General features: G+C 69.4%; 1 protein-coding gene across 8 annotated transcripts in view; it reads left to right on the top strand.

The window, feature by feature from the left end:
• The first annotated feature begins 1,901 nt into the window (after window positions 1-1,901).
• Window positions 1,902-10,839, top strand: part of COL7A1 (collagen type VII alpha 1 chain) — a 31,230-nt gene continuing 22,292 nt past the window's right edge. For 3 of the 8 annotated variants that reach the window (XM_080606126.1, XM_080606125.1, XM_080606124.1), the window contains exons 1-15: window positions 5,356-5,506; window positions 6,399-6,480; window positions 6,734-6,914; window positions 6,991-7,150; window positions 7,231-7,324; window positions 7,432-7,590; window positions 7,760-7,923; window positions 7,995-8,124; window positions 8,257-8,376; window positions 8,887-9,036; window positions 9,684-9,803; window positions 9,890-10,039; window positions 10,140-10,256; window positions 10,330-10,479; window positions 10,660-10,788. In XM_080606126.1, the coding sequence (XP_080462252.1) occupies window positions 6,408-6,480; window positions 6,734-6,914; window positions 6,991-7,150; window positions 7,231-7,324; window positions 7,432-7,590; window positions 7,760-7,923; window positions 7,995-8,124; window positions 8,257-8,376; window positions 8,887-9,036; window positions 9,684-9,803; window positions 9,890-10,039; window positions 10,140-10,256; window positions 10,330-10,479; window positions 10,660-10,788 (1,897 nt within the window). In that variant the 5' untranslated portion in view covers window positions 5,356-5,506; window positions 6,399-6,407. Of the gene's footprint in view, window positions 4,454-5,355; window positions 5,507-6,398; window positions 6,481-6,733; window positions 6,915-6,990; window positions 7,151-7,230; window positions 7,325-7,431; window positions 7,591-7,759; window positions 7,924-7,994; window positions 8,125-8,256; window positions 8,377-8,886; window positions 9,037-9,683; window positions 9,804-9,889; window positions 10,040-10,139; window positions 10,257-10,329; window positions 10,480-10,659; window positions 10,789-10,839 lie in introns of those variants that run through there. The other 5 variants (XM_080606127.1, XM_080606128.1, XM_080606121.1 and 2 more) reach the window with 3 other exon arrangements.

Here is a 10,839-nt window from a genome sequence, read left to right as displayed (position 1 = left end):
CCTTCCCTCGGCTGCTGCGGGAAGCACGGCGTTTGCAGCAGACGGGCTTGCTGCTGGGGTCCGGTGCCGGTAACTGGTGTGACTGGTACGGGAAGGCACAACGGCACCGTGCGGGTAAAGGAGCTTGGTAAAAGTGCCTTCACCCAAGGCGTGCTTGGAGATGTCTCCTTCACAAAAGTCTCTGCCCTGGGCTCTCCAGCGGTGCGTGCCCCTTTCTGGGCCCCTCTCCACCCAAACGCGTGCCAGTGCCTGCCCGCCGGGCTGTGGTGTCCCCCCTCACGTCTCCCACCGGTGATGCTGCACGGGGGGGGCCCTTGTGCAAGGAGCAGCCAAGCCCTGGGCAGAGGGGGACGGGGGCTCTTTTATGAGCGTTGCCAGAAATCCGTATTTTAGAGGGGCGTGGGGTGTTGGTGCAGATTGTGAAACATTTTAATAGACACAGAGAGGAAGCGTTGAGCAACTACCCCGTCCTCCCAGCACTTAGATCTGCATCCCAGACTGGAAAACGGGGAAATTAGAGCAGGATTATCCCAGAGGGAAGGACATGCAGGAGAGCGGCGTTTGGACGAGCTCTTGTGTGTTTCCAGAGCAGGTCCCCAGCAGTAAGCGCCTCAGGCCTCTGCTGTTGTTTGAAGGAAGGACAAACACTCAGAGCCACGTGAAACCATGCAGCCCCTCCTCGAGGAGCTGCTGCTTGCTGCTCGGCTGGCAGCACCCGGGGCACAGCCGTCTTCCCACCGCTCATCCCCATGCCCAGCGAGCAGCCATGTGGCAGGGGTCTTCTCCTCCCTCCCAGGTCTGTGGGGTCCCACGGCCACCTTTGGGGTGGGGAGAGCTGTTTTCTGGGTCCTGATGGGGGGGAATAGCTGGGCACTGGCTGCTCCCCGCTGCAGGGCTTGGAGGAGGAGGGATGGAGCAGCCACGGCCACGCGCTGCTGTAACAGGACACAGGGGTGCTGCAGGAGACCCAGCCTGGCTCCGTGCGGCCCGCAGCAGTGCCGTCCTTCTGCCCCGTGTCCCGCTGCCGGTGACGGTGCCCTGGGGACCGTCGGCACGGGGCAGGGCGGTGCTGGCGTGCGCGGGAGCCCGGTGCCGGCGGGCACGGCCTGTCCCAGCCGCCCGGCGTGTCGAGTCACGCTCAGTGCATCGCGGCCGCGCTCCTGCATGCCCTGCGTGTGCCGGGGGCTGGCGGCTCGCCCCCCCCCCCCCGCTCTCCTTCTCCTTCTGCAGGCAGCTGGGAGAAAAAAGTGCTCTGCTTTGCCAGCTCCAGCACCGCGGATGGGTCCCCATGTCCCTTATCGTGCACAAAATCACCCCAGTGGGTGCTTGCAAGCACCCAGCAAGGGCTTGGCAGTCCCAGCTGTACTGGAGTGCCCCCAGGGCAGGCAATTTGCTGCTGCGGAGAAGTCTGAGGTTTCGTTCTGGGGCTGCACGTAGCGAGGTGTGCCAGGCTGGCTGGGGACGTGCGCCCCACGGCCCTGTCAGCTCGGGGAGAGGCAGCACCGGCTCCGTGCAGAGGTGCTGGGGGAGCTTTGCTGCAGCCAGTCCCTGCGGTCCCCCCCTGCCCCACATCCCCATCCCTGTGAACAAGTCGGGTTACTTTGCAGAGCCCGCTCCCTGCTGCGGGTGGGGGCTGCGGGGCCGGGAGCGGAGGGGAGCAGCCTGTGCCCCAAGCTGGATTCCTCTGGGACGAGCCAGGCTGCGTAGGTGGTCGCTCCCTGCAGCGTGGGCACGTCCCCTCCTGGGACACTTCAGCCCCTGCCTGCTCCCACCCTCCCTGTGCCCCCCCCCAGCCCCAGCAGCCTCTCCGGGCGTCCCCACGGCTGCCGGCACCCCCCCGAGACCCCTGCGGGAAGCAGCTGGTGACAGCTTGTGACACTGGGACCCTCCTGCCCCGTGCGGCAGCTGCCCCGCACACAGATGGTTGCCAGCGCCCACTGCTCTTGTCCCCACTGTCACCCTCCCTTCCCAGCACCCGTTGCAAAGCACCGCTGGTGCTCAGCGGGACCATCGCAGGCTCCCATCGCTGCTTGGCTTCCCCTCCCTCGCTGTCCCGGAGGGCCGGCACAGCCCACGCCTCTGCGGTCAGCCCGACCGGGGCTGCTTTATCCCTCCTGACTCAGCCACGGGGGGGGTCACATCCCCGCGCTGTCACCGCTCCCTCCGTGAGCCCCGTCCACGTCGGCGGCGGGGGCTGGCCGTGGTCCAGCGCAGCTCCGTGAGAGGTTGGTGTGCGGCAGCATCTGGGCTGCAGCCTCCAGACACAACAGTTTATGGGCAGGGACAGGCGTCCCCTCTGCTGCAGCCCTGGGGAGCCCTGACACGGGCATACGGGGACCTAAACGGGGCCACGTCTCCGTTGCCCTTCACCCACATCCCAGTGCTGCCCCCGGGGTGCCCATGACCCCACAAACGGGTGCATCCCTCATCCCGCAGCCGCCGGGCAGGGAGGGGGCTCTCCGTCTGCCACCTGAGCGGCAACACCAGGCGGGGTGCGCCGAGATGCCCCCTCGGGCATGGAAGAGCTGTGCCCGGGGTTTGCTGGGGGGGCCGGTGCTGGGAGACATTCCTGGAGCGTGTCCCAACCAGCCCCGCCACGGGCGCCTTCCCCTGCGGCCCGGCCAGCTCCTCCTCCCCGCGCTGCTTCCCCGCTCGGCGCCAGCCCCGCAGCCCCCGTGGCCCCTGCTCACGAAGCCCCCAGCACCCTGCTGGGGGGCCGCAGCTCTCCCAGCCCCGTGCACCCAGCCTCGGCCACTGGTAGCCGAGCCCCGAGCAGCCACAGCCCCGGTTCAGCCTCGTCCTGGAGCCAAAAGCCCCAAATCCTGCAGCGTGTGAACACAGGGCCGTGGATGGGGTGGGCAGAGGGGCGCAGCTGGCTCCGCGCCCCGAGCCTGCACGGCCCCATCCAGCTGTGCCGCGTGAGTCACTAATCCTGGGGCTGAAACTTCACCTGGGGCTGCAGAAAAGAGATCTGCTCTCGCTTCCCACCACGCGGCGGTGAGGCTGCCTGCCTGGCATGCGCGGGGCAGGGCAGGCTCCGCTCCGGTGCTTTCCGTGTGTCTGCTCTCAGACCGGTGCCCGGCGGGCAGGGGCGAGGGGCTGGGATTAGGAATAGGGTTGGAATTAGGGTTAGAATTAGAATTGGAATTAGGGTTGGAATTAGGGTTAGAATTAGAATTGGAATTAGGGTTGGAATTAGGGTTAGAATTAGAATTGGAATTTGGGTTGGAATCGGGGTTAGAATTAGGGTCAGCCTTGCACATTTTGATCAACGCAAGCGGAGGGGGATCCACGTGCTCCCCTTTGGGGCCAGCCCAGCTGCGAGATGGGGAACCCCGGGCGTGGGCTGCAGGAGCAAGCGCTGGCTGCGAGCCTGCGTGGTTTGGGAAAGGACCAGCAGCCTTCTAGGATGATCCCAGCGGGGCTGTGGGGCGCAGGCCAGGCCGGGGGCTGTGGGGACGAAGGCTGGAAGGAGGCAGGGAGCAGAAAGCTGCGTGGGGCTGGTGGGTGCAGGGTGCAGGGGCTGCCTGCAGCAGGGTCCTGGGGGGGGGAAAGGGGCTCGCGCACCCCTCGGCAGCCCGAGCAGCGTGAGTCACTCGCACCTGGTGCTGCCCCTCCACGGAGGCAGATTCCTTCCCCAGCCCTGGTATGCGGGGCGCGCCGCCAGCCCCTTGTGTTGCAGGTAGGGACGCCCTGATTTTGGGGTCCCCTGCGTGTCCCCCTCCTGTGTTAACACACAGGGGATGCTGCTGGTGAGTTGGTCCCCGTGCCAGCAGGGCTTGCTGGCCACCCTGCACCGGTGCCGGCCACGCTGCCGGGGTTGGGGCAGCCTCCGAGCATCACCCCGTGTGCCAGGGCGACCCCGAGCCGCCCGTGCCCGCTGCTCCGCCAGCGCCGGGCCCGGGGCCAGCCGCGGAGCCCTTGGCAGCCCCCTCGGCTCCCTGTTTAACGAAGCCCCTTGTCTAATTGGGACAGGCCGCCCTGCCTTCATTAAGTGAGCTCTGGCGGGAGGAGGGTTTGGGGACGGTCTTGACCAGGGGATGCCGGACCTGCGGCTGGACCCACGGGCGTGGGCCGGGCAGGGGGAAACCTGCAGCCACGGTGGTCTTTGGAGCAGTTTGGCCAGGTTTTGGGGCCGGGGCTGGGGCCCAACGAGGGGATGGCTGATGAAGAGGAGGGGATGCGCTGCTTGCTGCGCCTTTAAGAGGAGAGGGGGCATCGCCGCTCCTCCCCTGCTTGGGAACAGCCTGTGCCTGGGAAAGTTGCCTGCAGCCGGCCCTGGAGCATCCTCGCTGGGTGGCAGGTGGCCCTGTCCCGGGCCCCCAGCTGCGAGGCGGCCCCGGGGACCCCCTCGCCACCCGCAGGAAGATGCCCCTGGAGCTGCCCGCTGCCCCCCTGCAGTCAGAGGGGGGCCCCTGGGCCGCTGTCCCCAAGTGGGGCAGCGAGGGCACAGGTACGTGCGGCATTGGGGGAGGTTGCACGGGGCACGGGGTGCCCATCGGCCTGGGTACGCCTGGGTAGGAACAGGCACCAACGGGAAGCTGGGGTCTCATGAAGGGCATCCATCAGGGCAGGACCTGAGCCCAAACCCTAATGCGTGGTCCTGCGGTGGGCAGGAGGTGAGGCTGGAGCACTGTGGGGTACCAGGGTCCCCCAGAGCCAGGTCCCCCAGCCTGCCCACCTTGCTGGGCATCCTCTCGCTTTGCCCCCTCCCACCAGCTGCAGATGCCCTGCTGGGGGCTCTCCAGCAGCCTTGGGGCAGCTCTCGGCCGCCAGCATCCTCTGCCCTTCGCACCAGGAGATGTGGGGCAGGAGGGACCCCGCGGCTGGCTCCAGGGCAGGCGTTTGAGCCCCCCGGGATGACCACGGGCTGTGGCACAGATCTCCTGTGGCTGGTAAGGTCCTGGCCAAGGCCCTTCCAGGAGAGCTGTGCCCAGGCTGCCACAACCCTGCCCTCTGCCAGGGTGCTTCCCGGGGCCGGTGCCCCCCAGCAGCTGTCCCACAGCTGTCCCCACCACCCTGGGACCAGCCGGGATGGAGATGCTGGGAGGAAACGGCTTTGAGCCCCTCCAGCTCCGCACTGGGGCTGCTGAAACCCAGAAAAAAAACCTTCGGGGGGGGGGGGGGGGGGGGGGGCTCACCCCTCCCGGCCCGGCTGCGGGGGGGTCGGGCGCGGCGGCGGGGGCCTGTTCCCATTGCTCCTTCCCCGATCCCAGGGCATTTTGGGGTGGAAAACGAGAAAAAAAAAAGCCGCCTTCCTCCCCAAATTCCCCCTGCGCCCCCGCCCTCCCAAGGGAGCGGGTGGGAAAAGCCCTATTTTTGGGGGGTAGGCGGGACGGGGCGGGGGCCGTGGCTCCCCCTCCGTTGCCCCCCCCCGGCGGCGGCACCGAGCTCCGGGCCGCCCCGATTAAAGGGGGCGGGAGCGCCGGGGGCCGCCTGCGCTCGGCTCGGCACGGAGCGGCACGGAGCGGCACGGAGCGGCTCGGCACGGCGCCCCCGGGAGGAGGTGGGGGCTCGCAGCCCGCAGGCTGGGTGCTGAGGGCGGGGGGGACACCGGGGGGGTGCCGGGGGGGCCGCGGAGGACGGGCTCTGCCCCCCGCTGCCGGGGTTCCCACGCTGGCCCCGCGGAGAGGTGCGCGGGGGGCTTGGGCATCCGAGGGTCCTCGCCTTCCTCGTGCCTCCTGCGCTCGGACGGGTCGTGGTGGTGGCCCACGGGGCCAGGCTGGGTGCAGTGCCCCGGTGCGGGGTCGGTGCTGTGCACCCCAGCACCCCTAACGTCTCCATGCCCAGCTGGGAGCGCAGGAAGCAGCGGGGTGTGGGTGCTCGTGGGCACCCCACGTCCCAGCACTGCCGTTCCCGGGGTCGAGCACCCCGCTTGTGCCACCCCGCCGCAGGCAGGGTGCGGGGTGCCGGCGGGCAGGAGCAGCGGGGCGAGCGGCACCGAGGCACGGCGAGGCTGGGAAGGCGCGCGGCAGGAGGCAGCGGGACGGGCCTGTGGAGGCAAGAGCCCGAGCGCACCCTGCACCCTGCCTGGCAGCCTCCCGCCTGGTCTGGGCACCATCCTGCTGGTCCTGGGCACCGGGCAGCGAGCGGGGCCACGGCCGGGCCCAGATGGGTGGCACGGGGAGGGCTGGAGCGGGGCCAGGCGCTGGGCGTGCACGTGGCTGTGCGCTCCCACGCGGGGCTGCTCCCTAACGTGGTTTTCCCCACGGATCAGCTTTCCCATCCGCTGCCTGCTCATCCTGCCCGCATCCTGCAGCAGGCAGCTCTGCAGCTCTCCGTGTTTGTCATTTATTGCATTTTACTTCTTTTTATTGCTTCTGCCCCACCCGCCCAGCACCGCCGTGCCCAGAGGCGGGGGGCAGTGGCGGCAGCACCCTGTCCCCGCTGTCCCGCAGGCTCCCACGATGAGCGGCCGGCTCCTGCTCCTCGCCGTGCTCCTGGGCCCCCCGGCTGTCGTGGCACAGAAGAGGAGCCAAGGTGGGTGCTGAGCGCTGGGCACCAGGCTGCAGAGGGGCAGAAGGGGCCCAGCTTCTCCTCCCTGAGGGCCCTGCAGCACCCCAAGCCCTAGAGCTTGGGCACGGGGAGTGCTGTGGAAGGGGCACTGGTGTGATGTGAGCACAGGGATGGGGGACAGGTCCAGGGGTCCCATGCCGTGGGGTACCCGGGGTGGCAGCCACGCTCCAGCCGTGCGGAGGGGGCAGGTGCCCTGAGCACCGGTGCTGTCCCGCAGTGGTGTGCGAGGACGTGCTGGAGGCCGACATCGCCTTCCTGGTGGACGGCTCATCCAGCATCGGCAGGAACAACTTCCGTGCCGTCCGCGCCTTCATGGAGGACCTGGTGGCACCCTTCGTGCACGCCGTGGGCGAGAAGGCAGTGCGCTTCGCCGTGGTGCAGTACAGCGACGAGCCGCGGTGAGCCATGTGGGACACGGTGTGGGGCTGGGGGACCGCAGGGCTGGGGGGTGACCTGTCCCCCTGTGCCCCCCAGGGTGGAATTCACCTTCTCCCAGCACGCCAACGGCATGGGTGTCCGGAGGGCCATCCAGCAGCTGAGCTACAAGGGTGGCAACACACGGACCGGTGCTGGCCTTCGCTACATCTCTGACAACTTCTTCGGTCCCACGCATGTGCGGCCCGCGGTCCCAAAGGTACACGGGGGGTCATTTGGGATGTCCCAGGGGGTGCACGGGCCTGGGCTGAGTCTCATGGCTCTCCCCTGGCCCTGCAGATCTGCATCCTCATCACGGACGGCAAGTCCCAGGATGATGCTGAGCAGTCGGCCGTGAAGCTGAAGAGCCAGGGCATCAAGGTCTTCGCCGTGGGTGAGCGAGTCCCCATCGTGCCAGCTGCTGCCCCGACCACCGGGTGAGGGGGTCTCCCAGTGGGGGCTGGGGTTTCCGCCCTCACCCGCTGCCCCCGACCCCCCCAGGGATCAAGAACGCCGACGAGAAGGAGCTGGTCCGCGTGGCCTCGGTACCCACCGACTTCTTCTTCTACTACGTCGGTGACTTCAAGCTGCTGGGCACACTGGTGCCGCTGATGACGCGCCGGGTGTGCACGAGCTCCGGGGGCACCCTGCGCACCCTGGGTACGGGACCCCCCCCGCGTCCTCCTCCGTTTGGGATGGGGCTGCTGGCAGAGCTCGCTACCGCTCTGAGTGCAGCTGCCGTGGTGCTGTGATAAAACCCTCATCCCCATCCCTTGTGGGTCGGTCCCCCCTGGGGACCTCGCCGCCCCCGGGGACTTGTCCCCCACAGACGGACCAGGCCACGCTGGCCCCTCCAACCTGGAGATCCTGGAGCGAGGCCCTGACCTTCTGCGCATCCGCTGGACCCCAGCCAGCGGCCCCGTCACCGGCTACAGGGTGCAGCACGTCCCGCTGACGGGGCTGGGGCAGCCCGTCGTGGCCGAGAGGCAGGAGGTGAGCCCCGCGCTGGCTTGGGGTCCCCAGGGTCCCCTGCCTGGCCTCGGGGTGACTCTGCCCCTGCCCAGGTGAGCCTGGGCCCCCGGGAGACCAGCGCTGTGCTGCGGGGGCTGCGCGTGGGGACGGAGTACCTGGTCACCGTCATCGCCCAGTACGCCAACAGCGTCGGCAAGTCGGTGTCGGGCCGGGCGCGCACCCGTGAGTACCCCTTAATTCCCCTGAGTACCCGTGGGTACCCCTGAGCACCCACCGGGAGGCACGGTGGGGCCCAGGCAGGCGCTGGGTGCCTGCCATCCATGGGGGCTCATCCCCGCCCCCGCGCGTCCCCAGAGAGCCGTGCCGGCGTGCTGGATTTCCGCGTGGTGGAGGCCGGAGCGTCCTTCCTGCGCCTGGCCTGGCAGCCCAGCCCCGAGCCACCGCAGGGCTACGTCCTCAGCTACACCGCGCAAGGTGAGGGGACAGGTCCTCCCCCCACGAGGGGACGGTGCCACCCGGACCCCCTTGGGTGAGCGGTTGGGGCGTGTGCCAGGACTGCGGCGAGCACACGGGCGTGCACACGCGTGCGTTCGGGCGGTGCTCGTGCCCCAGCTGCGGGGTGTGCGGGATCGCAGGCGCACAGGGGCTGGGTGGGGGCTCCCGCACCCCGAAGCTCCAGGCAGGGCCCTCACCCCGAAGGGCTCAGGGCACGCATCTGGGCGCTCGTGACCCACGGGCGCATGTGGGGGGCGGGCGGCGGACCCCCACCCCAGCCGTGCCGCTGCACCTGGCGGGCCCTCCCTGCCCCCAGGTGCTGCAGTGCCCGTGCCTGGCCCCCGTCCCAGCCTCGCCCTGTGCTCCCCACCCCTGGCACTGCCTGGCATCCCCAGGGCGAGGAGCCGGCCCGCAGACACCCCTTCCCTGCCGGGCCCGCCACGGGCCGTGTCCCTGCCCCTGCTCATACCCCTCTGTGTCCCCCTGCAGGAGCAGCCCAGGGCGAGGAGAGGAGCCTGGGGGCCGGCGCGCTGTCAGCCACCCTCAGCAACCTGCGCCCCGACACCGAGTACGTGGTGACGCTGCGGGCACGCCACGCGCAGCAGCCCGCGGCCACGGCCACCCTCACTGCGCGGACACGTAAGCACCGTGCGCCCGTCCCCAGGCGCGGCAGTGGCGGGGGGCAGCGGGGACAGCTCCTCAGGTCCCCTCGGGGGCCCCCGGGGGTGGATAGGGCTCCTCCCTGGCCTGTCGCTGCCTCTGTGGTGAGGGGTGAGCACGGCTGGTGGCTGCGGGGTGATGCTCTGAGCCCCTTCAGCTCCTGGCGCACCCCTTCAGCTCCTTCGCAGCTTTCTGGAGGTGTCTCCACAGGAGCTTTCCCCCAAGTGACGTAAAAATGGGGATGAAAACCCCCATAGTTTCTTGTTTAATTCAAGTCCTGAGCTTTCTGGGAAGAAACCGCGGTTTCCACAAGGGAAGAGGGTGGTGAAAGCATCTCCGGGCAGGGCTGGGGATGAGGCCCTGGGGAAACACCTTTTGAAAGCCTCCAACTTTGGCAACCCAACCCCTTCAGCCGCCCCAGCCAGCCTTAACCCGCAGAAAGCATTCCAGGCCCTAAAAGCAAGGCGCTGGGGGCCCGGCACCGCCTGCTCGGGAGGGGAGCTCTGCGGGGCGGTGCGGCACCTGGGGGCGCAGCGCTCTGCGCCGCCCCAAACCGGGCGGTTTTGCGAGGAAAGTGGTGCTCGGTGGCACCACCCGTGGGTACGACGGCCGCATCCTGCCCGCAGAGCGCCCGGCGGGCGTGCAGCACGTGGCCGTGCACAACGTGTCGGCGCAGAGCATGCTGCTGGCCTGGCAGCCCGTCACCGGTGCCACCGGCTACCGCCTCTCCTGGGCTGCCCTCGCAGGTAGGTGCCGGCCCCAACCCCGGTGTCCCCGAGGGAGGGAGAGGGACGGGAGGGCGGTGGTGGCACCGGCGCTCCTTCTCCTCCAGCAGGGCAGGACCGGCGCAAGGTGGAGCTGGACGCCAGGCAGACGTCGCACGTGCTGGGGGGGCTGCAGCCCGGCACGGACTACGTGGTGACAGTGGCCCCGCTCTTCGGGCAGCTGGAGGGGCCCGCGGCCTCCGTCCGGCAGAGAACGGGTACGTGGTGGGCTCGGCCCCTGCTCGCCGCTGGCTTCTGGCTCGTCCCGGGGCAGGGACAAGGGGACAGGGTGACACAGCCCACCGGGTCTGTTTGCAGAGGCCAGTGCGGAGCAGACGCTGCGGACCAACATCCTGGGCCCCACGGCCATCCAGGTGCTCTGGGTTGCCCTCCGCGAGGCCCGCGGCTACCGCCTGGAGTGGAAGAGAGCCACAGGTTGGGCTCGGGGCGCCCGGTCCCCGATGTGACCCGGGGCTGGCAGCCCACGGTGACACTGCCATCCCCGCAGGACCGGAGCCCCCCAGGACGGTGTCGCTGCCCAGCAGCGTCAGCAGCTACCAGCTGACGGGGCTGCAGCCGGGCACCGAGTACCGCATCACCCTCTACACGCTCTACGATGGCGGGGAGGTGGCCACCCCTGTCACCACCTTCCAGACGGGTGAGTGGCCCTGGGGCTGTCCCCAGCCTCATTAGCAGTGCCCTGGGACTGAGATATCACTCGTGGCATGCTCAAGCTGGGACCAGAGCCACACGACTCCCATATCACCAGTCCCAGCCCGGGCCGAGGACAGGGTGACAGCAATGCCACCTGGCTCCAGCTCACCGTGTCCCCTTGCAGGCGTGGAGGTGCCCGTGGGCGCCGTGACGGACCTGCGGCTCCTCGAGGACATGGGCAGGAGGGTACGGCTGGGCTGGACCGGCGTCCCCGGCGCCACCGAGTACAAAGTGACGGTGCGCAACGCCCAGGGTGAGCTGGCGGGATGGGGATGGGGGGGCACCGCTCGGGGGGCACCACTGG

This window comes from Anser brachyrhynchus, assembly GCF_964034855.1.
Source record: "Anser brachyrhynchus genome assembly, chromosome: 10".
Lineage (NCBI taxonomy): Eukaryota > Metazoa > Chordata > Aves > Anseriformes > Anatidae > Anser > Anser brachyrhynchus.
Note: the sequence above shows the minus strand (reverse complement) of the source record. Positions and strands in the feature narration are given on the sequence as shown.